This window comes from Carcharhinus amblyrhynchos, chromosome 12 (genome assembly GCF_965287045.1).
Source record: "Carcharhinus amblyrhynchos chromosome 12, sCarAmb.v2.hapA, whole genome shotgun sequence".
Classification (NCBI taxonomy): Eukaryota; Metazoa; Chordata; class Chondrichthyes; order Carcharhiniformes; family Carcharhinidae; genus Carcharhinus; species Carcharhinus amblyrhynchos.
In genome coordinates, this window is record NC_137335.1 from 4,133,342 (window position 1) to 4,160,514 (window position 27,173).

General features: G+C 41.5%; 1 protein-coding gene across 2 annotated transcripts in view; it reads left to right on the top strand.

The window, feature by feature from the left end:
- Window positions 1-27,173, top strand: part of aplf (aprataxin and PNKP like factor) — a 43,250-nt gene that overhangs the window by 3,973 nt on the left and 12,104 nt on the right. The window contains exons 1-8 of one of the 2 annotated variants that reach the window (XM_080200000.1): window positions 137-217; window positions 4,455-4,615; window positions 5,996-6,206; window positions 8,819-8,948; window positions 15,997-16,169; window positions 17,404-17,807; window positions 24,092-24,211; window positions 26,077-26,123. In XM_080200000.1, coding sequence (XP_080056126.1) covers window positions 194-217; window positions 4,455-4,615; window positions 5,996-6,206; window positions 8,819-8,948; window positions 15,997-16,169; window positions 17,404-17,807; window positions 24,092-24,211; window positions 26,077-26,123 — 1,270 coding nt within the window. In that variant the 5' untranslated portion in view covers window positions 137-193. Of the gene's footprint in view, window positions 1-136; window positions 218-4,454; window positions 4,616-5,995; window positions 6,207-8,818; window positions 8,949-15,996; window positions 16,170-17,403; window positions 17,808-24,091; window positions 24,212-26,076; window positions 26,124-27,173 lie in introns of those variants that run through there. The other variant, XM_080199999.1, reaches the window with a different exon arrangement.

Genomic DNA, 27,173 nt, shown 5'->3' on the forward strand with positions numbered 1-27,173 from the left:
TTGTTATTTTGAGTGGCATCCACTGTACGCTGTGCAGAATCTGTCAAATTTGAACATGAATGGATGTTTCTTCCTGTACCTATTAAACGCCATCCCTTGATTTATATTTTCCACAGATATTATGATTTATTGATGAAGCCGATTATTTAAAATATTGGCGTTATTGGAAAAGGATGTGAAATGCTTTGCTAGAATGCAGAACCAAAGGTTTTGCAAGGTACTGTGGACCAGTAGAGGGCAGCTCGTTCCTACTCATTTTGTTCATGAAGAATCTCTACTTTTGAGTATGGCCACATTTTTAATTAGTTGCAAATAGTGCTGCATCCACATTAGGGAATAGAATTTTACTCTTGTTACAACAAGAACTTGGATTTACATTGTCTTTAACATAGTAAAATACTCTAAGACATTTCATGGACAAAATCTGACATAGTCATCTGAGATATTAGGACAGGTTAAAAAGAGGTATATTACAATGAGGACAGAGAGGTTTAGGCAGCAAATTCTAGAAATTAGAGAAGGCAAGGATTACTAACAGTGTGGGAATCCCTACAATGCAGAAGGAGACCATGTGGCTCATCGAGTCTGCGCCAACCACATTCCCACCCAGGCCCTATCCCCACAACCTCACATATTTACCTTTCTGATCCTCTGATGCCAGGAGGCTATTTAGCCTAGCCAATTCAACTAACCTGCACACTTCGGACTGTGGGAGGAAACTGGAGAACCCGGAGGAAACCCACGCAGACGTGGGGAGAACATGCAGATTCCACACAGACAGTGACCCGAGGTCAGAATTGAACCCGGGTCCCTGGCGCTGTGAGGCAGCAGGGCTAACTACTGTCCATCGTGCCGTCCCAATAGGGGAAATGATGAGATCTCAGTATTGTTGGGTTGGAGTAGGTTCCAGGGATAAAGATAGAGAAGGGTAAGGTCATGAAGGGATTTTAATCTCGAGGTTGAGAATTTTACCTTTAAGATGTTGTTGACGCAGGAGCCAACGTGGGTCAAGGCAGCACAGGGTTGATGGAGTGAGTAGTACTTATTGTGGCACAGAGCTTTGGATGAGCTGGAGTGCGCAAAGGTGGATAAGTGAGACTGGCCAGAAGAGCTTTAGAATAGCGGGGCTGATGAAAGGTCATCATTGACCTGAAACAGTTACTGTTTCTGCCCCCAGATACTGCCTGACCTGTTGAGTATTTCCAGCATTTTCTGTTTTCGATTTATATGTGAATACGTTTAGAGATAACAGAAGTATGAATGAGAATTTTTGCATCAGAATCTACAGATAAGACTTTCTAAATACACAGAAGCAGATTATCACATTTGCACAAAATGAGATTTTATTCCATCTACATTGCTGCTATCTTTTTTCGTGTTTAAGATTAACCCTGAAGAAGCAGTCTTTTGCAGTCAGACCGGGTAAGTAAATGAGAATGACAGGACAGGAGTTTATAAGATATAGGAGCAAAGTTAGGCCATTCGGCCCATCGAGTCGGCTCCACCATTCAATCATGGCTGATTTGTTCCTCATTCCCATTTTCCTACCTTCTCCCCATAACCATTCAACCCATTACCAATTAAAAATCTTTCTAACTTCTCCTTAAATTTACTCACTATCCCAGTATCCATTGCACTTTGGGGTAGCAAATCCCACAGATTCACAACCCTTTGGGAGAAGTAGTTTCTCCTCCACTCTGTTTTAAATTTGCTACCCCTTACCCTAAGATTATGATCTCTTGTCCTAGAATGCCCCAGCAGCAGAAGCATCCACTGCACGTCTACTATATCCATACTTTCTATCAACTTGTGTACCTCAATTTGATCTCCCCACATTCTTCTGAATTCCAGAGAGTATAGGCCTGAACTGTTCAATTTCTCTTCATGCGACAAACTCCTCATCTCTGGAATCAATCTAGTGAATCTCCTCTGAACTGCCTCCAATCCACTACATCTTTCCTCAAATAAGGGGCCAAAACTGTGCACAACACTCCAGTTGCGGCCTCACCAATACCTTGTATAATTGCAACAATACTTCCTTGCTTTTATATTCTGTTCCTTTAGGTGCAAGTGTACTAATCATCCTCTCTTTGACACTAGGATTTAATCTGTTTTTGTTGTGCTAACGTAAATTCTTTTAGACTTGTTGAAGTGCAGGTTTTTGTGACGGTGTATTAGTTCAGGTTGGGAATAATTAGCAGTGGTTAGTCAATTGCGCCACTCTGAAACCGTCCACAAGTTTACGATTGATATAACCCAGCTGAAAATCATTAAACGCAATGAGTCTGAATCGATGGGATCTGCATTGTTGTATGCTTCAAAGAAGGAGATGGATATACTTCTAATAAAAAGCAGGGTTAAGGGGATTGGCGAACAGGTGGGGAGGTGGATTTGAGACAAGGGAGAGATCAGCCATGATCTGATTGAATGGCGGAGCAGGCTCGAATGGCTGAGTTTGCCGACTTCTTCTAATTCCTATGTTCCTATCGATGAACAATAGCAGGGAATAACATATTGGATTACACTTCCATAGTTCATTTAAGTGTTTGATCACAGAATCCCTACAGCACAGAAGGAGGCCATTCAGTCCATTGAGTCTGCTCCAACCACAATCTCAACCAGGCCCTAACCCCATAACCTCATGCATTTATTCTAGCTAGCCCCCTGACACTAAGGGGCGATTTAGCATGGCTAATGCACCTAACCTGCACATCTTTGCACTGTGGGAGAAAACCGAAGCATACGGAGGAAACCCACGCAGACATGGGAAGAACATGCAAACTCCACACAGACAGCGACCTGAGCCAGGAATCGAACCCGGTTCCCTGGCACTGAGAAGCAGCAGTGTTTGCTACCGTGCCACCCCAAGTACAAAAGTTATCCCATGAGGGTAGCTGATCGATCACTCTCCATCTTGTTAACTAATGAAAATTGAGTCTATAGTCCACTTGCTATGAGTTCAGGTTCGTGTTTTCTGGCAGATGGGTGGAATGTCCAACTGTTGACTGTTCATTCTGTTTGCATTTAAGTGTTGGTCTGCTTGAATTTGGAAATTTTGACCAGTGCGGTACATGCCAATGCTTGCCTTTCTGCCAAGATACTCTGCAGTATTTACTGCGGGAATCTAGTGCCTCTCTTGCATTTTCTATGAGAGCCAGATGGTGTTTGCTTCTATGTAGTTTCATACGTTCCAAATGCCTGAAGGGGAGTCCACTTTGTTAAAGTGACTGAATGTAGTTGCAATTGCAGAATGAATTTTCCAAAACATTAATAAAAAAACAAAATCACAGATGCCAATGCTGTGAAAAACAGAAGCTGGGTTGTTCAGCAAGTGGAAACCAATACACAATCCAAAAAGGATTAAATTACAGAATTTGACCCCAAAATACTGATGATAATGGCCCCAGTTGCACTTGGCTTTTGCTTTATTTGTTTGTGGGTTGCGACGTTGCTGGCTAGGTTAACATTTGTTCCCGATCCATAATTGCCCTTGAGAAGGAGGTGGTCACTACTGCAGGCCATGTGGTGTAGGTCTGCCCACTGCTCATTATTTTATGCACTAATGAAAGAACTCTCAGAAATTAATGTCATCCGGTTGGTTTTAATAATTCCACTCCTTCAGGTTCTAAATGGCAACTCAGTCCAATTTTAATCTCTTTACCAAAAGGCTCCAATGGCTTTTGTCAAGGCAAATGGTTTCTTTTTTTTTCTTGGGAAAGCTGTTGGAATGTCAATGCATTTGTCGAAATGAAACAGAAACCCCAGAAACCGGTGTGAAATCAGAAATTAAAAGCCCAAAAATGCAGGAAGTACTCAGCTGGTCAGGCAGCATCGGTGGAGAGAGAAAGTGTTTCAGGCTCATGACCTTTTATCAGAACTGGAAAAAATTAGAGCTTTAACATTCAACAGCAACAACTTGTACTTTTGTAGCATCTTTAACAGTAATAAATCAACTCACGGTAACAAAAGCATAGATAAGGATTTCAGCAACAGATGAGCTGAGACAGGAAGTCTTCAGAGACTCACACTTGAGCAGCACTGCATTGCTACTGTTGTCGGTGGCACGGTGATCGATGGGCTACCCCATGGGATAACTGGGGCAGCATGGTGGCACTGCGGGATAGCGCTGCTGCCTCACAGCGCCAGGGACCCAGGTTTGCTTCTAGGCTTGGGTCACTGTCTGCGTGGAGTCTGCACGTTCTCCCCAAGTCCACATGGGTTTCCTCCAGGTGCTCCGGTTTCCTCCCATAGTCTGAAAGACGAGCTGGTTAGGTGCATTTTCTGTGCTAAATTCTCCCTCAGTGTAGCCGAACAGGTGCCAGAGTGTGACGACTAAGGGATTCTCACAGTAACTTCACTGCAGTGTTTTTATACTTACTTGTCACACTAATAAATACATGTTAAGATGTCAGTTTGCAAGAGGTATTAGCCATCTCTCTTTTTCTTTGTTCCAGTTACACGTTAACCCATGTTTCTATCGATCCTCAAGTGGAGACCAGCTTCTGCCGCTGGAGAAAGATAAATGGCATTGGCTGAATCCAGGAGACTCTTTCTCTTTGCTGCCAGACAAATATATATATAAAGTCATCTCTCCCAGCTTTGACCAGACTTTAAGGTGACTCACTGTTTAATTCACAAACATTCATCACATCCAGGTGGTGTGGATACATTCAACATTAATAGGGTAATGTTTTCATAAGAGATATAATGGTGGATCTCACATTCCAGCATTTCAAAGTAATTTTTGATGAACGTATAGTTATTATATATTGTTGGTGAATATAGTTAAATCCATAAATCTTGTAACTCATGTTCGTTGGTATGAATCTTAAGCTACTTTTGTACGATAGTTGATTGATGCTATTTGCTTTGCAATTGCCAGTTTCACACACATCTTAAGTGGTGATGCACCATAAATTAATGGATAATTCTGCTATTAGTTTGTCCCATTTCCCACGTGAATGTAAGATACGCAACTGGGAAAATGTAGTGGGTTGTTGTATTCTGTAATTCTTCTTGTGTTCCTATCATCAGCATATGCAATGTTCCATCTTGAATGGGGGGGTGAGCTTTTCAGTAAGGTTACAGTCGCCTCAGTTGCAAGAGTAAACCGAGTAATGTCTATGCAAAGTGTGATTCTTAACTATTCTTTTCTGGTCCCAGAAATGTTTCCTTCCCTCAAACCTCCTCCCATCCTTCAGCTTTTTCCTTATCCTGTGCCTACTATCCCTATGAGTTTGCGAAACTTACATTTCTCTGGAAGATATAACTTGGTTACTGCAAAACCACACTAATTTGAAGAAACCTTTGAATTGAATTATTAGAAATCACTTTTCTGGTCAGCGTAATCAATTATATACAACAGAAAGGTGTATCGCAAGTAACGCATTCAAAGAATCTACTTTGAGGAAATTAGTTGTTATTGGTAACCAAAAGAGAAAATGCTGGAAAGTCTCAGCTGATCTGGCAGCATCTGTTAAGGAGAGAAAAGAGCAGACGTTTCGAGTCCAGAAGACCCTTTCTCAAGCTTTGACAAAGGCTTGTCTGGACTCGAAACGTCAGCTCTTTTCTCTGCTTAACGGATGCTGCCAGATCAGCTGAGACTTTCCAGCATTTTCTCTTTTGGTTTCAGATTACAGCATCCGCAGTAATTTGCTTTTAGCCATTATCGGTAGACTTATAATTGGATATAATATTTATTATACTCATTAAACATGAATTATTTCCAAATCTATAAGGTTTTTTTTCACAAGGGCTTCATCAATCCTGAGTATTTTGCAATCAGAATTTGTTTTGTTGGAGTATTTAAATGGTTGCACCAATTTGAACAGAACCATGAAAGGGAAATTAGTTTCATGGGAAGCTGGCTGATATATTGCTAAGCAAATTCGAACAGGAATTTTCATTAATGTACACAAGATTTTTTTTTTAGTCAATATTTAGCCGAGGTAATAGAAGTGTATTCATGCCACCTTTTATAATTAATACCTTGCAGGAACAGTGATCTGTCAAGTTTTGAGGATGACATTGACGAGCCGTCTAATTGTCAAGGAAATTTGCATGTGGGTAAAGGTGATGTCAGTGAAGATGCAGATATATCTCAGGGTTACACTGAAAAGCCCACCACCTCATCTGGGGCTTTGACAGCAGCTCGTTCCCAACAGAAATCCAGCGCAATTGAACCAAAAAGCATTTTGGAGAGAACGGTAAGGATTTGTGCAATTAGCCAAATTTCTGTCTAAATTTTTAATTAGTTTCGGGTGAAGCTGGCTGATATATAGCTAAGCAAATTCAAACAGCAGTTTTTATTAACGTGCACAGATTTTTTTAGTCAATATTTAGCTGAAGTAATGAAAGTGTATTCATTTAACTCCAATCTAACACTCTGCCTGTTGAGTAAAGACTTGTTCGACACCCTGGAATCTTCTGAGATTTGGGCTAAGCTCTTGGGATTGAGACTGCTGCCGGTTTTGACTTAATAAGCAGGGTAATTTAGTGTGAAATGAAGGTCAAAAACATATTAACGTGCAAGTGTCCAAAAGAGTTGATGTAGACTTGTGTATTGAACTTGGCCCTGTCGCAATTGACCTTGGGTTCCAGATCTGTGATCTGTCAAGTTTTGAGGATGACATTGACGAGCTGTCTAATTGTAGAGTAGAGGAATGAGATAGAGAATTTGGTGAACTGGTGCGGCAGCAATAATCTCTCCCTCAATGTCAACAAAATGAAGGAGATTGTCATTGACTTTATGAAGTGTAAAGGACAACATGCCCCTGTCTGCATCAATAGGGATGAAGTAGAAAGGGTCAAGAGCTTCAAGTTTTTAGGTATCCAGATCACCAACAACCTGTCCTGGTCCCCCCCATGCTGACACCATAGTTAAGAAAGCCCACCAATGCCTCTACTTTCTCAGAAGACTAAGGAAATTTGGCATGTCAGCTATGACTCTTACCAACTTCTACGGATGCACCATAGAAAGTATTCTTTCTGGTTGTATCACAGCTTGGTATGGTTCCTGCTTTGTCCACGATCACAAGAAACTACAAAATGTCGTGAATGTAGTCCAAACCATCACGCAAACCAGCCTCCTGTCCATTGAATCTGTCTACACTTCCCGCTGTCTTGGAAAAGCAGCCAGCATAATTAAGGACGCCATGCATCCCAGATATTCTCTTTTCCACCTTCTTCCTTTGGGGAAAGAGATAAAAAAGTCTGAGGTCACGTACCAACTGACTCGAGAACAGCTTCTTCTCTGCTGCTGTCAGATTTTTGAATGGACTTGCCTTGTATTAAGTTGATCTTTCTCTATACCTGTAACACTACATTCTACACTCTCTCGTTTCCTTCTCTATGAACGGTATGCTTTGTCCACATAGCACGCAAGAAACAATACTTTTCACTGTATATTAATACATGTGACAATAAATCAAATCAAAGATAAATTGAGTTCATAAATCTTCTCCCTAATTGCTACTTGGGTGCCTGAGTGTGTGTGTGGATGGGATCAAGACTGGCTCCATGTTTCAATTACTGATGCTGGACTTCATGCTGGACTTCATGAGTTATCCCAATATTTATCCCTCTGCTTGTCCGGTAACCTGAATTTCACATTGGTAGTTGTGAGAGCTTGCTGTGCAGAAACTGGTTGTTGCGTTTCCGACATTACAACAGTGGTTGAAAATATTGATTGATTTTAAGGCACTTTAAGATGTCCAGTGGTTGTGAAAAGTCTTTTTGTCAAGAGTCTGGGGGACTACAGGACCACTTGTGCTTTTGGGCCTTGGAGTACATTCTGTGGTCTCATTGGCGCTCCCTACTTTGGAACAGCAGATGCTCCCCACAGGATGGTAATAGGATGTGTTTCACCCTATTACCATCCTGAAGTTACCTGCTGACTTTTCAATGTGAATATTTTCAATTATGGAGTATTAAAGTATATTGAGAAATTTGGATAATGTGCATCTTTCAAAATCATGCTGTTTTCAATTTTGTGCGAACTTGCTGCAAATATATTTTTATTGAAGTATGCATTTAAGGTTCTTGGAATGGAAAGATGTGACTGCGTTGTGTTGCAAAGATGTGTTTATTACTGTATTTACTCCAAGGTTTTACATCTTGAGAATTCTCAATCAAAATTTTAAAACATTTTTTATTATTAGACATTCAAGGAATCCTCCCTAATGAGTTTTGAAAATGAAACATTCTGTGTTCTCCCAGTGAATCAGTAAATCAGTTGGGCGGTACAGTGGTTAGCACTGCTGCCTCACAGAGCCAGGGACCCGGGTTTGATTCCTGGCTTGGGTCACTGTCTATGTGGAATTTGCACACACTCCCCGTGTCTGCGTGGGTTTCCTCCTGATGCTCCGGTTTCTTCTTACAGTCCAAGGATGTGCAGATTAGGTTAACTGGCCATGCTAAATTCTCCCTCAGTGTACCCGAACAGGTGCCGGAGTGATGAAGGGATTTTTGCAGTATCTTCATTGCAGTGTTAATGTAAGCCTACTTGTGACTAATCAATAAACTTTTTTTTAAAGCCAAATGAGCTGTTGCACCACAAAGAGCAGCTAATTCATCTTGGCTGAGGAGGCACTCAATTAGTATCAGTGCTTTCAGGTCAGTTGGGTCAGAAAGAATAACTTGACCACAGTTTGCAGTCCTGATGGCTATGCAATGACTGTATAAATGGCAAACGAGAATGAAGTTGGACACTGTTGTACTGCTTTTATATAGTACTTCCACTTGAGGTAAAACATTAAAATGGATTGTGAGGCAGTCTAATATGTTCTCTGCTAACCAAGTCAATTCTATGTTCTTTTAGTCAAAGAATGAGCTACTGAAGAGCAGTCATGCACCATCGAACTCTGTGCAGAGGAAAAGAATCTTGCCAGCATGGATGCTGCAAGTTATGACAGAAATACAAAGTCCTTCACCTACAGTCAGTAAAAAAGGTAGGACTGCAGACCACCAAAGATATTCCTGGCATTAATAACGAACAATCTTGATTAAATTCTCTTTCGATGAAAGACTATCACTGAATACTTTTCTGCCCAATAATATGCAGTATGCAATGCAACTGTGTACCTTCTTTATAGCCTGCAGACCTGAATTTTGTTCAAACAACGTTTTTGTGTTGTCACATTGATAATGTTACATTATCATTTCCGTTTCTCCAAGAAAAGAAACATCAAAGTGCGAATTTGACACAGGTTCTGCAATAACCTTTTAAGCAATTTGGAAAGTTTTATCACTGTTTCAGTATTTAAACTTTGCGAGAAGCTTCAACCATCATCCTCGTTCTTCACTTGGATTGAATATTAGACTGAGGCCTGTTTTGTCTTCTTGGACAGGTGTAAAAGGTTCCGTGACCCTACTGAAAGAAAAGCAGGGACGTACTCCCATTGTGCAGGCTAAGATTTACCCCTCGATTTGTGCTGCCAGTTTATCCAATTGTAGCCGGAGGGACCTGTGGGAAAATTTGTGGCTGAATTTCCTCATTTTATGATGGTGTTTACACTTCAAACTACTTAATTAATTGATGGAAATATTTTGAGACATCCTGAGGTCACATAATAGGTGCAATATAAATGAAACAGCTTTTAAAGTCTGCATTTGGTGTATTGATTTAGGAACAGCCTAACATTTTTTGGCAGTGCTGCCTTTGTCTATTCATTGATTGAAGCCATTCTGACTTTCTGAATGGGTGAAGTTATAATTGCCCGTTGATGCCAGATTGCCTGCTTATTATAGGCCGTATGTACAACAGTCCCATGTTTTGTATTTATTCTTGTGATGTGAGTGGCTTCATATTTACAGCCTATTCTTAGTTGCCCTGCACAGCTAGTGATGTTTGTGCCAACACAACAAAAACTGAAAATGCTGGAAAATCTCAGCAGGTCTGACAGTGTCTATGAGGAGAGAATAGAGCCAATGTTTCAAGTCTGGATGACCCTTCATCAGAATGAAGGATCATCTAGACCCAAAGGATCATCCAGATGCAAAACGTTGACTCTATTCTCTCTCCACAGATGCTGTCAGACCTGCTGAGGTTTTCCAGCATTTTCTGTTTTTGTTTCAGGTTCCAGCATCCGCAGTAGTGATGCTTGTGAGTTGTCACCTTGTTTTATGCTGGTTTTTGATAAGTAACGTGAGGAGACAGCTACAAGAAAAGTTGTTACATTTTTACACCGCCTTTAACATAATGAAATGCCCTAAAGTGCTTCACAGGACTGTTTTAAAGCAAAATTTGACCCTAAGCCACATAAGGAGATATTAGGGTAGGTGACCTAAAGTTTGGTCAAAGCGGTAAATTTTGAGAAGTTTCTTCAAATAGGAGAAGTTTGCTCAGGGAATTCCAGAGCTAGGGTTCTTGGCAAATGAAGGCATGGCTGCCAATAAAATTGAGAAACTCAAGAGGCCAGATGTTAAAGAACACTGCTATCTTGGAAACTGTGAAGCCAGAAGGGATTGTAGTGATGGGGAAGTGTGAGGCCATGGAAGGATTTGAAAGTGAGGATCAGAATTTTTTTTATAAGTGCTGTTGCTTAACCAGGAGCCGCAGATCAGTGAGCACAGGGATCCAGGACTTAGGATGTAGGCCACGTAATTTTCGATGACTGTAGTCAACTGTGGGGACCAACAGGATGGATGAAGGTTTCGGTGACAGATGAGCTGAGGCAGGAGAAAAATTGGATGATAAGGAATTAGAAAAGGATGGTTTTAGTGATGGCACAGATGTGTTTGGTAGTTTACTTTGTTGTCAGCTATGATAGGATTGCAAGCAGCTATGTTGGAGTTCAGACGAATGAGGGGATCTCATTGAGACTTATAAAATTCTAACAGGTGGACAAGATAGATGCAGGGAGGATGTTCCCGATCGTGGGTGTGTCCACAAAACTAGGGGTCACAGCCTGAGGGTTTGGGGTGGACCATTTAGGACGGAGATGAGGAGACATTTCTTCACCCAAAGAGTGGTAAGCTTGTGGAATTCATTGCCACAGAAAGTAGTTGATGCCAAAACATTGAATGTATTCAAGAGGTCTATTCTCTTGATATAGCATTTTGGGGTGAACAGGATCAAAGGTTATGGGGAGAAAAACAAATTGAGGCTATTGAGTTGGACAATCAGCCATGATCGTGATAATGGGAGAGCAGACTCAAAGGGCTGAATGGCCTCTATCTTTGCTGTTTCTGTGTAACAGTCTGGTTCGGCTTCAGACAGTGGCATGGCAGAGGGCTGTGATTGCACTTGTAGCAGGGACTTTGATAGGCCAACATTTAATTCAGGTAATTATCCAGTACTGTAATAATTTTCCTTTAATTTGACTATGGCTTATTTAAGTCATTCTAAATCACTGTTCTTGGTTGACATTTTTGTTGAGGTTTGGTTGACGTTTTAGAAAAATCTCAACCATTAAATTTGGGAAAGATCCCAGCAGAATGTTTTGACAAATGACTGACTTTCAAGCAGAAATGTTACTGATTTGTTTTCTATTATTTTGATGCAAGCTTGTTTATTTTTGTTGCTTACAAGATTAAAAAATCTGTTGAATCTTCTGCAGTTTTACTGGATTGTTGCTTTAAGTAGAGCCAATAGAATAAAACATTGAGTGACTAAAAATCCTTGAAGGGATTTTTATTACTGCTAAGTTTGGAATTTATCATGAGTTTGTATATCTTAAGCCAGAACTCCCTACTTACATTTAGAGCATGATCATCTGCAACTGCACTTCCTGACTGTGCATCTGTTCAGAAAAGATTGTGAAGTTCCAAGGATGAGATTTCACATCCTGTCTCTTCCCTGTGGCTTACGTTCCCATACACTGTTATCGCTTCAAGCTCTGACTCCATTTTAAATCCTTCTAAAGCTACTTAGTAAACCTCACAGAGCCAGAGACCCGCGTTCGATTCCTGGCTTGGGTCACTATTTGTGCAGAGTCTGCACGTTCTTCCTGTGTCTGCGTGGGTTTCCTCCGGGTGCTCTGGTTTCCTCCCACAGTCCAAAAATGTGCGGGTTAGGTGGAATGGCCATGCTAAATTGCCCCTTAGTGTCACAACGTGTGCACGTTAGAGGGATTAGCGGGGTAAATATGTGGTGTTGCGGGGATAGGACTTAGATGGGATTGTTGTCGGTGCAAACTCGATGGGCTGAATGGCCTCCTCCTGCATTCTATTTCTATGATTTCATGAGGACATTTCTCACCAGAGGCAGTGGGAAACTCCAGTGAACTGCTGGCATAAAGGAATAGCTTGAGGGAAAATCACCAGCGCACTCTAATATTTGGGAGCAGCTGAGTCTTTCAAGTCAAAACATTAATACATTTATTCAAAGACAGAATAGAAAGTCCAAGGCTTTACGATGTATTTGAATGTTACAAGTACAGGGTGGAGAGGAAGATATTAAGATGAGATGCGTCTTGAAAGAAGAGGGAACTGGAGAGATGAATACATTTTTATAGAACATTCCAGAGTTTGGGATCTGGACAGCTGAAGGCTTGGCTGATATTGTTGAGTGAAAGGAAAGTGGTCATGCAGAAGGAGCCAAAAATAGGAGGAATCTCAAACTCTTGGAGGATTGTAAGGGTGGGAGGTTACAAAAAATGAGAACAATGAGTTGAAGTATAGATCAGCAAGCACAGTGGGAGTATGGGTGAAAACATATAACAGATGTGTACATAATTAGAAGTGCATACACAGCATGGGTTTCTCATTGCCTCTGGCAGGAGATGTCCTCATGAAATCAGAACTTTTTTCGTCAAAACGCTGAAATAAAACAGCAACTGCAACCAAGGTTTTTAGGGTTTAAAAAACAATGCCACCTATTTTAATTCTGGACCTTTGTTCTCAGAAGTTTAGAAGAATTAGACCTGTCGAATTGAAGTTTATAAAGGGTGAAAGTTTGGAGGCCAGAAGAGTATTGGAGTGGTTGATCTCAAGGCACGGATAAATATTTCTACAGCAGATGTGCTGAGGCAGGGTCTAAGATGGGCAACATTTACCACAGATGTGAGAAGTCTTTATGAGAGGTGGAAAATGAAGTCCAAAATCAGTCAGGGTCGTATTGAATGGCGGAACAGACTTGGGTCATAGAATCATTGAACCCCGACAGTGCAGAAGGAGGCCATTCGACCCATCAAGCTTGTACTGACAACAGTCCCATCCAGACCCGATCCTTGGAACCCCACACATTTACCCTGCTAATCTCACTGACACAAGGGGGCAATTTAGCATGGCCAATCCACTTAACCTGCACATCTTTGGACTGTGGAAGGAAACCGGAGCACCCAGAGGAAACCTACGCAGACACAGGGAGAAAGTGCAAACTCCACATAGTTACTGAGGCCAGAATTGAATCTGGATCCTTTGTACTCTGAGGCACCAGTGCTAACCATTTTGCCACTGTGCCACTCCTTAAAAAAAAATCCACCAACTGCATATTTTTGGACTGTGGGAGGAAACCAGAGCATCCAGAGGAAACCCACGCAGACACAGGGAGAATGTGCAAACTCCACACAGACAGTAATTGGAATTCAACCTGGTCCCTGGAACTGAGGCAGCATGGCTAATCACTGTGCCACCATATCTTCTTGTGAGAGTTGCCTCTGTCCGTCAGATCCTTGCAGTCTAGAGTGAATTGTTAAAATAAGTATTCATTCAGTTCTTTGTGAAAGGATTATGTCTATCTAATCTTTATAATCTTCTACCCTTTAGTTAATATATTGATTTGGCTCTTTATGAATCAAGCCAATGAGTTAAGATTTTGTGCAAACATGATTAATACTGTAATATTATTCCAACAGCATGCTGCCTGGGAGAAAGTTTTGATTAGCCCTTTCTCAAGGCTTACCAGTGTTTATAATTGTATTTTCTAGCTCTTCAATTACAGTTTAAGGCCAATAACCTCTCCCTATCTACATTGTCTTTACCTTTCAACATTTAGAAAGAAAACTGACCCTTGTTCTTAATTAGTGGATTCTGTGTTCGTGCGGGATGGCTCAGTGGTGTAGTATTAAGCAGAACAGTAGGTCAGATTGCGATTCTATATGGATTAGTGTTGATCGGCACACTGGGGAAATGTGACAACATGTAGGCTTTCCGAAGCTGCTTGCATGTCAATGGAAACACTTTAAACCAAGTAAACCATGTTGAGTGAAGTGATATCTTGAAGCAAAGGTCATACTCCATCTTGTTCAATACTGGTGGGTTAAATGTTGAGAGAAGGATTATGAATCATTCATTCAATTTGTTAAAACAAAATCATGGTACATTCATTATACTTTAAGCGTGCACAGATATGTACCGAAATCCTTCCCTAAAGAGCAAACTGTTTTGTTAAATTTCCTTCCTAGGAAAATTAACCAATTGTGAGAATTACAATCAGGGAATCCAATAATTACTAATCAATGTGATGTTCAATCGTAGGTTTTCCTTTCAGTTGTAGCACCAAATACAGAGCCACCTTTTTACAGGATTAAAATTATGTTCTGTAATACTATTCCACTTGGATTTAATATTGTATTTTCCAACACACTTTATTATACTCAAAATGTTTTTTTAGTGACTTTTCCAGTACTAAGGTTTTTTCCGTTTAATCCGTAGTATAGTCAAATGAGAAACTTGTTATTGAACTATCTCAGACTATTTTTCTGTTCATCTGTTCCATTAGTTTTCATTGAATCAATGATAATTTTTGCCAGAAGTGATTGTGAAACTCTGGGCTGGATTTAATGCTGAGAAACATGATGGCCATGCTGACTTGATCACAGGAGAGGCATCGTGTTAGTCTCCTGACTGCGGCACAATCTCTTCCCCCTCTAAATTGGAGGGTAGACGGAGTTGATGTGATGGGGGTTAGGGTTCCCAGTTACCACTGGCAAGAGGTCATTTAAACTCACTAATGAACCAATTAACCACTATTATCCCAGAGCCCACAACAGGGAATAAATGGGAGCTGTGTGGCTTTCCCATGTCCTTGGAGGGTCGCCCAGCAAAGACTGCTGTGTTTTCCTGCACCTCCTGGGGCGAGCTTGAGGGGCTCCCTTCTTGTCAGGTAATCTATCAGGTGGATTGGCAGAGGTGACATGGAAAACGCACCCTCTCCAGTTTTGCTCAGGCTACTTAATGTCACACATTGTCAAATGCTGCCTTGATGTCAAGGGCAGTCACTCTCACCTTACTTCTACAATTCAGCTCTTTTGTCCATATTTGAACCAAGGCTGTACGGAGTGCAGGGGCTGAGTGGCTCTGGCGGAACCCAAGTGAGCGGCTTATTGCTAAGCAAGTGCCACTTGGTCATGCTTCTAGTGACCCCTTCCGTCACATTCATGGAATTGTCTGTGTTGGATTTGACCTGCTTTTTATGGACAAGGCATACCTGGGCAATTTTCCACATTGCCAGGTAGATGCCAGTGTCGTGGCAGTACTGGAACAACTTGGCTAGTTCTGGAGCAGAAGCTTTCCAGTAATATTACTGGAATATTGTCAGGACTCATACCTTTCCATTATCAAGAAACAGCTGAAGGTATTTGTTAAGACATGGAGTGAATCAAACTGGCTGATGACTGATGCTGGGGATCTCTGAAGGAGGCCTAGATGGATCATTCACTCTGTTCATGGAAACCATATGATGATCATGATGTCTTCTCTACAAGCCATTTCCTTCCAGTTTAAGTATCTGTTAGAGTTAGAATCAACCTGTGCATCTATTGTGGCAGAATTAGTTGGAAACCACTTTCTGTTAAAAATGGACATGCCCTATTTATTTGAGTGCACTTCTAATTATTTAAAGTTTATTTATTAGCATCACAAATAGGCTTACATGAACACTGCATTGAAGTCACTGTGAAAATCCCGTGGTTGTCACACTCCAGCACCTGTTTGGGTACACTGAGGGAGAATTTAGCATGGCCAGTGCACATGACCAAGTACGTCTTTCAGACTGTGGGAGGAAACCGGAGTGTTTATCAAGTCCGTAACTTGTACATCTTTATTTTATTTCAGGTAATGCAAGGGAACAAGGACGTGGAAGAAATGATGCAGAACAGACCAAAACTCAGGTAACCCAACCAGGAAGAAAGAGGCGTGAGAACTCTGAGAATGTCAAAGAAAACATTGCAGAACAACCACAGGAGAAAAAAGGTCGGAGGAGGAAAACAGATGAAGAACAAAGCAAGGTAAGAAAACTAAAATTCCTGTATGGGATTCAGAAATGTACATGTTGTCTTTATCCTTCACTTGACTATTAAGAGTTTGAATGAGCTACATCTCTATCTCGACAAAGCTTTGATTTCAGGTCCAATTTCAGGACTGCTGTTGTAGTTGGACTCCATTTCTTATCAATCCTAGTCTGAAGACTGTCTTCCATTTCCCACTAATCATGGGTTTTTCTATTTCACTCTTGATGCCCGTTCCTTAGCATTTCATTCCCTCATTTTGCAACTTGAGTTTTAATTTATTTATTAGTGTCACAAGTAGGTTTATATTAACACTGCAACAAAGTTACTGTGAAAATCCTCTAGTCGCCACACTCCAGCGTCTGTTCGAGTACACTGAGGGAGAATTTAGCATGGCCAGTGCACCCAACCAGCACGTCTTTCAGACTGTGGAAGAAAACCGGAGCACCCGGAGGAACATACAGTGACCCAACCTGGGAATTGAACCTGGGTCCCTGGCACTGTGAGGTAGCAATGCTAACCACCATGCCACCCATTTGGAAAAAATATTAAGCTTTAAATGGTAAGGAAATTCTAGTGGGAGTACTTTTGGTGTCCTTTTTTTCATAATCAGGGAAAATTTGAGTGTTTTTAAGGTTCTGTTTCATATTTTAAAGAGGAGAAACTGTAAGGCTGAAGTAAAAACTTAAGTTGTGGGTAAGGTAGAGCAGACCCTTCAGCATCTGTTTAAAAAAAAAAATGGTTCCTGATGTTTCCAGTGTGTACTCTGCATCAGCAAGCACTCTGCCTTAATATGAACATATCACATTTTTCTCGACTGGCGTTGTCATGACACTAAATTGTCGGCGGTGAACTGTGGTGGCAAAAGATGATAAATGCTTGAAATACAATGAAAGGTTGGCATTTTAGTTGTAGCCAGTCTTTCTGTTTCAAAGTCTGACCTGATGTGCAGTTCACCTTCTTCATTCATGCTCCTTTTCCCTTTCTCTCGTCGCTTAAAACCTGTGGCATCTCCAATTTTAATAGTTCTGAGGAAAGGTCATCAACCTGAAATATTAACTCTTCAGTGAAGCTATCTGAATGTTTTGTCTCTTATCTCGGATTTCTAACCTCTGCAGCATTAACACTGCATTGAAGTCTTTTGTATAAATAACTAGTAGTTGCAATTTTGTTTAATTCTGTGCAAAGTGAATAAGTAGCTTCACTGACTGGTAGTTTTGATTCTGTGTCCTAGGAAAACACTAATGGGAATATTCCTTCTGCAAGTGAAAAGAAAGAGGAAATTAAGAACAATCTCAGTGTGGCTTCCAAGGCGAATGAGAACTGGAGGCTTGGTGACAGTGGCAAAACCCAAAAACAACACTACCCCAACCCTCAGCAATTAGGTGAGGTCAGTGACTGGGTAATGAGTGATAAAGAGGAGGAAGAAGATGATGAAGAAGTGGAAATGATGAGCAGACGAGGGAAACAGAAAGGTGCGCAGCAATCGGAAATATCACACGCACACAGGCAAGGCACACTCAATAAAGGCAGAAGCCCACAGGCCAGTGAACCAGGAGAAGATGCAAGTGCTTTTCAAACCATACAGCAAAAGAAACCTCAGAGAGCCTCCTGCATGTATGGACATAACTGCTACAGGTATCTGATATATATATATTTCACACACACGCACAAATATATATGTACATAAAAGACTGTATGGACTTCTTATGGTTTCCAAAAGCAATTTTTTTGTGTTTTGCTTGTGATTGACACAGCTTACAATTAGAAGATTTTGAAACTTAACAACCTTTATTATTCAGGGTATAGATTACAAAAGTAGAGAACTTTGGTGAGGCCACAGCTGGAGTACTGTGTGCAGTTCTGGTTGCCACATTATTGGAAGGATGTGATTGTACTGGAGGGGGTGCAGAGGAGACTTATTAGGATGCTGCCTGGGATGGAACATTTAAGTTATAAGATAGGTTGAATAGGCTTGGGTTGTTTTGGTTGGAGCAGAGAAGGCTGAGGGGCAATCCGATTGAGTTGTTCAAGATTGAGGGGCTTGGACAGGGTGGATAAGCAGCAGCTGGTCCCCTTAGTTGAAGGGTCAGTTATGGGGGAGGCACAAGTTAAAAGTGAGGGGTGGAAGATTTAGGGGGGATTTGAGGAAAAGCTTTTTTACCCAGAGGGTGGTGAGGGTCTGGAATGCGTTGCCTGGGAGGGTGGTGGAGGTGGGATGCCTCACATCCTTTAAAAGGTATTTGGATGAGTATTTGGCATGCCATAATATTCAAGGCCATGGGCCAAGTGCTGGCAAGTGGGATTAGATGGGCAAGTCAGGGCATTTCATGCATTGGTGCAGACTCAATGGGCTGAAGGGCCTCTTCTTCACTGTAGTATCCTGTAAAAGAGGGCTATACAAACTTCAGTAACAAATACTGAGGACATACAAAAACAGCAATTCAAACATCAATGGTCAGCAAAATTTACAACTGAAGGAAAGGAATTAAACTAAGCAAAATTCTATTTTTGAAAATCCTTTTCGGCATCTCCACTCAACTGAGTATTTACTGCTGGAAATGTAGCTTATAACAGGATAGAAATACAGGTTCCACAATTCATTAGAAAATGATTAAGCTTGGTAATGAAATACCCCTCAGAAGGGAGACCGAATTTAATTGAAACCAGAGCTACAAGTCCCCAAGACAGTTCCCAAACCTAATCGGTGTTAGTATGAGAGATTTAGGTTACTGGGCTAGAACTCCCAGAACACAGGTGTGCGGGACACCTGAACTGTTGTGGTTCACACTGAGTGGAAGTTTTCTGTGCTGCCCGCCATGGGAATTGTAGCGGACAGGACAGGACAGGACCGTGCAGAGGTCCGCTGACCTCTGGACGGGATTTTCCGGTCTTGGGGTGAGAGCGGTCCAAAAATCCCGCCCTAAGACTGAGTTAAAAATGATGCTTTAAAACCAGATTGATGGCATCCCAAAGACGACACTGGCAGCCTTCGGGATGGAGCGATGTTTGGGGTGGCGTTGAATATGTTTGGACATGGGAGGAGAGGTAGGGCCCAATTTTACCATAAAGTTGCGCCTGTTTTCAGATACAAAAACTTGAGTCAGGCATGCAGTGAGTAGTACAATCTGCACCTGCACTGGTTCCCCCTTTACCAAGGCCCGAAAATGATCAGGAACGCACCCAAAATGGGCACGATGGCCATTTAAATGTATTTGCATGCATGTAAATTGACTTAATGGGCTGCACGCCCAACCTTACTGGCATTTCCCCCTTTATCACTGCATTTGCCCATCCAGAATTGGTGCGAAACAGACATACTCCACATAAGTCTGTTTCGGGCGCTCCAGTTAGTGAGGAGGAGCATCAGATGGCTTTCTATCTGAGATCGGCAGGGTAGGAGGTGGATGTGACAGCTCTCTGCTTGAGATCGGGGCAGGGGGGTGTAGGGGGGGACGAGAAGTGGGTGTCTGCTGCCACTCTGCTTGTGATCAGTGAGGGGGAAGGGGGGGGGGGTCTGCTGCTGAAATCTGTGGGGGGCGGGGGGGGAATGGAAGGGGCCCCATGATCAGTGTGGGTAGTGGAGGGGGTGGGAATATAAAGGGGTCAGTAATGATGTGTGGGTAGGCCAATGTCTGTGGGTGCCAGGGGAGGTTTTATCCAGCCCGGGAGCAATGTGGCACAGGAGTCACGTTCTATCTTTTTTTTCTGTGCATACGCAGTTGAAGGCATCAAGCGGAGTTGCAAGATTTCGGGCGTGTTAAACCCCGCTCACAGGCTTGTGCAGTGCAATTCAGATTCGCTGATATTTTTTCAGGCAGAGTGCGTATGGGGCCACCTGAGAACAGGTCTAAAAGTCAGATCTGAAATACTCCCAGATTCAAGTCCGCCCAGCACTTAGAATCAAAATGGTAAAATAGGCTCCTAAGTGAGCTTGGGAGAGAGGGTGGTAAGTGGCTTGTCTCTCAGGTTTTCATGGGAGTAAGAGTGGGTCAAATAGCAGGAATCAACATTGACAGAGAAAGGTCCACATTCCTGTGGACAGCAATGAACACACGAGTTTCCTTTCAGGCTGCTGTGAATGCATAGAACATAAATGACCCTGAGATGAGGATGTATAGATCTGAATGAAGCCATTATGAGGAGCTGTCATGGGTGAGAAGAGGAGAATTGGGCACAACAACACGCTACAATATTAGCAGGAAATGGTGCAAATGAATATTGTAAAGAATGAGTGAAAGGGAAGGACGTTCCAATAGGGAATGAAAGGAAGGGGAGTGAAAAGCAAGGCGGTTGATTGACTGTTGAAATGTAAAAGGGAGGTGCAATAAATACTAGCCTTACCCATCATCTCTGCATTCTGAATTAGTCAAATGTCTGGTTCAATTCAAAATCCAAGGCCCAGGGATAGATTGCTTTGTTTCTTGTTTTAACCAACTGCTTAACTTTCTGCCTTTATGATGTAAAACTTCAGCTCTTTACTCTGCTCAGCAATCACCCAGTCTACACTTAGTCCCCCCGAGTTCTATGTCAATTGGTCAGTGGGCTAATTGAGGGATTTGGGTGCCATTAAAGAAGGAAAATAAGAAAAACAAACCTGTTTACATGTTCACGTACTGCTGATTAGTCTGTGAGCGACCTTGAATCTTCAAACATCTGCTGTCACTCACCCAGTCTGTAGTTGTATCTGCCAAACGTGCACCTTGAGGTTAAAATAAGGGCAAAATATTGCAGATACTGGAATCTGAAACAAAAACAGAAAATCCTGGGAAACCTCAGCAGATCTGACTGCCCTGACAGAAGGTCATCCAGAATCAAAACATTGGCTCAATTCTCTCTCCACAGATATGGTCAGACCTGCTGAGATTTTCCAGCATTTTCTGTGTTTGATGCACATTATATTGCCTTCTCCACAAGAGGGCAATGTATTAAAGCAATGTTTTCTGACTGTGCTTTAAATGAAAATATACCTTTAATTGTTATATAAGGGTCACACTCTAGAATTATGCACGGGTGGAAAATGAGGACAATAAAGTTTAAGGGAGCCCATGCAAGACAATTCAGAAAAATAGAAAATGGATCATGGGTGAGAACATCTTTCAAAGACAATATAAATGACACACAAAACAGGTGATAGTTATTTCCGTGTATAGCACGGGGATGGTGAAGGCAAGACCATTCAGAAAGATTCAGTATAACTTTGGAATAACTTAAGATAGGTGTAAAATAAAAAGTGACTGGTGAACAAAAGTTGATGAAAATGGGAGAAAAATAATCTACAGGGAAGAAAAATGGGAAGAAATTAAAATCATGGTGTTTGTAGTTACAATTCTACACAGTTTCAGAAGTTCATCTGAAGTCTTTTGAGAAGTCACTGTACAAATTTAGTTAGCTTTTGGTCACCTGAGAGTTTGAAATACTTACTGAAACATTGAAATCTGAATGAGTTTGAGATCCTGTACACACTGACATTTTTATTGTGTGTGTCAATGTGTGTTTACCAGCTTAAATTTACTACAAGCAGCCTTCACACTACCAAAAAGATGTGGAGGCTTTGGAGAGGGTACAGAAAAAATTTACCAGGATGTTGTCTGGTATGGAGGACATTAGCTATGAGGAGAGGTTGGAGAAACTTGGTTTATTCCCACTAGAACAGTGGAGGTGGAGGGGTGACCTGATGGAAGTCTGCAAGATTATGAGGGGCATGAACAGGGTGGATAGTCAGAAGCTTTTTCAATTACAAAAAGGCATAGATGAGGTGCGAGGGGCAAGTTTAAAGGAAATGTATGAGTGCACAAAGGGTGGTTGGTGTCTGGAACTCCTTATCGGGAGAGGTAGTGGAAGCAGATATGATAGTGACTTTTAAGGGGTGTCTTGACAAATGCATGAATAGGATGGGAATAGAAGGATATGGTCCCTAGAAGGGTTTTAGTTCAGGTCAGTGCAGGCTTGAAGGGCTGAAGGGCCTGCTCCTGTCCTGTAATTTTTAAATTTATTCTTTTAAAACTCTTTACTGCACTATAAGCACAACAAGTATTGGTTCCTATTTATAGCTTGGGACTTGACTTTAAAATCAAAATCATTCCAGGCTCCATTTAATTGGGGGGAAAATAATCTGATGAGAGGTAAATAATTTGGAAGATTCAAGTGGGAAAAGCCTACACGTTGCGGATATTGTTTGCGGAGCTATCCATTTTAAATTAATAGTTTTGACATTTTTGCAGTTTATTTGATCATTTTACCCTTCCTTTCATACCAAGGAAGTCTCTTGTGGAAGACCAGTTAATGAAAGATTTTGTTACTTTATTGCCTTTTGTTGGCTGAGAGATATTTCCCGATTGGATAGTGGATGCATTCTAGTCGAGAGTGTGAGTTCACCACGTCTTTGAGCTATTTGGTAATGTTTTCTCCTGTTGCTAACACCACTCTTGATTGTGGTACATTGAACGAGGGTTAAAACAAACCAGAAATATGCATATGCTTGCTATCCAATTGAATACCTTGGGTGAACTATTCAAACTAAAATATGTAGCAAATTAATTTTGTGTGGCAAAAGCATCCCATTTAGAAATTTCTCACTGGCATAGCTGTTGCTAATTTGAACTAAACCTGTAGGTTTTAGTTAGCTTGTAACATCTGAAATATTTCAAAACATTTAGACATTTTCACATCATTATGTTACTGTCCATAAAGACCAATAACTTTTCAAAAGAGGTTCATATTTCCAGCTATTATCTGAAAGAATGACCCAGCAAAATTTCACATTAAGACTTTTTACTATAACAAATGACTAAAAAAAGATGCTGTTTTCTTTTTTGTAGATTATTTGTGCTTAACTATAGAAGGTGACATTTCCCTTGTATACTTATCACCCATTGCGCTCTCCATGAAATTACAGTCTCTACAGAAAACTGTTCAGAGTTGCCCCTGACTTTGAACCGATTCCTATATCCCAATTTTGCCAAGCTGCCCAGACGCTTCCCTCAGTTTGAGGAATTTCTTAAATCCACCACCATGCGGAGTAAACCATGCTCTGATGGTGCTTCAGCCGCCTGATTATGTCAGGACTAATCTCCCGGAATCTTTAGATGGCTTCATGATACATTTGTTCAATTGAGGTCCGTCTCTCTCTTGCATTTGGCCATGGTAACTTGCAGTGACAAGCAGCCTTTTCTTTCAATTGCACAGAAACTTGATTTGTCAGGAAGCCTGTAACCTGATGTCAAAAAGTGGCTGCTTCTTCCCATGACAACGTGAAACACGATCTTGTATTCAGGTTGAATGCTGCTCAGCTGTTCTTGATCCTAACTCTCTTGCATTTTAGAAGTAAATGGACAACTCACACCATAATTGTTTACAACCCATTACCGATAACACATTTCTAGGACCTTGAGAGAGACAGAGTCTACCCATGGTATACTAAAGTAAATTTTATTTATTAGTCTCAAGTAGGCTTACATTAACACGGCAATGAAGTTACTGTGAAAATCCCCTAGTCGTCACGTTCTGGTGCCTATTCAGGTACACTGAGGGAGAACCAGCACATCTTTGGACAGTGGGAGGAAACCGGAGCACCCGGAGGAAACCCACGCAGACATAGGGAGAATGTGCAAAACCTACATAGATAGTGACCCAAGCTGGGAATTGAACCCGCGTCCTTGACAGTGTCAGGCAGCAGTGCTAACTGCTGTGTGACCATGCTGCCCACTTCTGCCATTGTCTCTGAGAATAAATGCTTTGCACCTTCTCCTCTGAGCTTTCCTTGGATCAAACCACGCAGCTTTACTGTCTGGAGCAGATGACACAACCTCTTTAACCTAAATTTAAAGACAAAACATAATCTTGTAAAGTTCCTGATTTAACAAAACTTCCGCCATTCTTATTGTTACAAAGAAGTATAAAACACATCTTTTCTCACACAGGAAAAATCCACAGCATTTTCAGGAGCTGAGTCACCCTGGTGATGCTGATTATGAAGACTCAGCAGGGGAGGAGGAGGAGGATGGAAGACCAGAGTGTCCTTTTGGTACATCTTGTTATAGGTCAGTAAAATATGCTTCAATAATCTCACTAACAATGTCCACGTGTTCATTTACTGGCAGCTATTTAAAGCCATTTTTTTTTTTACTCAAAAATCAAAAAAGTTGGAAAACCATAGAATCCCTACAGCACAGGAGACCATTTGGCCCACTGAGACTGTACCAACCGTAATCCCACCCAGGCGCTGTTCTGTAACCCTACACATTTACCCTGGATAAGCTCCCTTAAACTAGGGTCAGTCAACCTAACCTGCACATCTTTGGACTGTGGGAGAAAACCAGAACACCCAGAGGAAGCCCACGCAGACACGGGGAGAACGTGCAAACTCCACACAGTCACCCAAGCTGGGATTTGAACCGGGTCCCTGACGCTGTGAGGCAGCAGTGCTAAGCACTGCCGTTGTGCTGCCATCAGTAATCTGAATCTCAGCAGGTCTGACAGCAGCTATGGAGAGAGAATAGACCAACGTTTCGAGTCTGGCTGACTCTTTGCTTGGATGAAACGTCAGAATTGAAACATTGGCTCTATTCTCTCTCCACAGCTGCTGTCAGACCTGCTGAGATTTTCCAGCATTTTCTGTTTTTGTTTCAGATTCCAGCACCCACAGCATTTTGCTGCTTTTTTTTTTATAGATCAGTTTTAACATGTCAGGTTTAGACAGTTCTGAGATGAGTACTTCCAAGATTATCTCACAGAACTGACATGTCAGCCAAGCAATTCTGTGGGCCCTACGAAGAGGAAAAAAAGTTCTATCTTGTTAATTATTGATATTATTTTACTTCGAAAGATATGGCACCAAAAGCTCCCCGTTTCACTTCTTGGAATCCTCTCCTGTTCAGATGCAGGCAGCCAGTTGCTGTAAGCTCCCACCCTTGCCCTGTTTTGCACTCCACGTTTAAATGTATGCAGTTACTCTTGATTGTCACTTTCCCAACACCTAAGTGACTTGATAGATGGGTTTCATGAGAAAAGTGACCACGCAAACCTGTTATAGTCCACCAGTCATTATGGTGCCATTCACAAAGGGAGTAGTTTGTGCAATAACTGTATTTTTGTAGAAATGGTTATTTGAAGACTTTTATTTTCCATGTGTGCCTGATCTATTACTCCATAACAATTTGTCAGTTATAATAGATATGTTTGATATATTTTGGAGCCCATCTACACACAGTGTAAAATTAAAATCAGTCCTTGCAAGCTATATGGGTGGCACAGTGGTTAGCATTGCTGCCTCACAGCACAAGGGTCTCTCGTTCAGTTCCAGCCTCAGGTCACTGTCTGTGGGGAGTTTGCACGTTCTTCCTGTATCTGCGTGAGTTTCCTCCGGGTGCTGCGGTATCCTTGCACAGTCCAAAGATGTGTGAGTTAGGTTGATTAGCCGTGCTAAATTGACACTAGTGTCAGGGGGATCAATGGGTAAATATAAGGGGTTGTGGGAATAGGACCTGGATGGGATTGTGACCAGCACAGACTTGATTGGCCAAATGGCCTCCTTCTGCACTGTAGGGATTCTATGATTTGTGAAACTTTACTGGTCATTATTTTGCATGCCAGCTTTTCTTCCAGAAGACATCTACTCAAAGTGTCAGCTTTCAAAGCCTTCTATTTAGGTCTTTTGGGTAAGAAACTTATAAATCCTTGCCCCCAACAGAAATAATGGAGTGGAAAAGAAATTGGCAAACAAAGTGAATGTTATAAAATAAAACTAGAAAACCGTAATGCAAGAACATCTTTAACTGCTCTGTTTTCTGGCTAAACAATCTTACTGCCACTCTGAATAGGTTATTAGACTGGGGTGCATTGTTGTTTTACCACCTATACTGTGTATCGTTAATGTTAGATTAAAATGTGTTTCACATCTTTGTAGGAAAAACCCACAACACAAGAAGGAATACAAGCATACTCAGCCTCCAGGTAATAGACTTCTGTATCCTGAAAGTTTGATTCATATCTTGATTTCGACATAAATTTCACTTAAACCATGGTAGCCGGTTAAAGTTTATTTGTTAGTGTCACAAGTACGCTTACATTAACACTGCAATGAAGTTACTGTGGAAAATCCCCTAGTCGCCACACTCTGGCATCTGTTTGGGTACACTGAGGGAGAATTTAGCATGGCCAATGCACCTAACCAGCACATCTTTCGGACTGTGGGAGGAAACCAGAGCACCTGGAAGAAACCCACACAGACACGGGGAGCATATGCAAACTTCACACAGAAAGCGACTCAAGTCGGGAATCAAACTCAGGTCCCTGGTTCTGTGAAGCATCAGTGCTAACCACTGTGCCGCCCAACTGATTCACTGGGAGAGCACAGAACATTTTCAAAACTCATTAGGAAAGATTCCTTGAACATCTAATAGTGAAAAATGTTTTAAAATTTTGATTAAGAATTAGAAGCCTCGGAGTAAATGCAGTAATAATCTTTGCAATACAACTCAGTCTCTTCTTTCAGTTCCTAGAACCTTAAATGCATACCTCAATAAAAATATATTTGCAGTCAGTTTGCACAAAATTTTAAACAGCATGTGTTTGAAAGATGCCCATTATCCAAATTTCTCAATATACTTTGGTTATTCCATAATTGAAAATATTCACATTGAAAAACCAGCAGGTAATTTCAGGATGGTAATCATCCTGCAGGGAACATCTGCTGTTCCAAAGTAGGGAGAGCCAATGAGACCACAGAATGTCTTCCAAGACCAAAGGCAGAAGTGGTCCTGTAGTCCCCCAGACTCTTGACAAAAAGATTTTCACAACCACTGGACATCTTAAAGCACTTTAAAATCAATCAATACTTTCAAAAAGTGTAGTCACTGTTGTAATGTCAGAACAACCAGTTTCTACACAGCAAGCTCCCACAACTACCAATGTGAAGTTCAGGTTACCGGACAAGCAGAGGGGTAAATATTGGGATAACTCCCCTGTTCTTCTTCAAAATAGTTCTATGGGATCTTTTATATC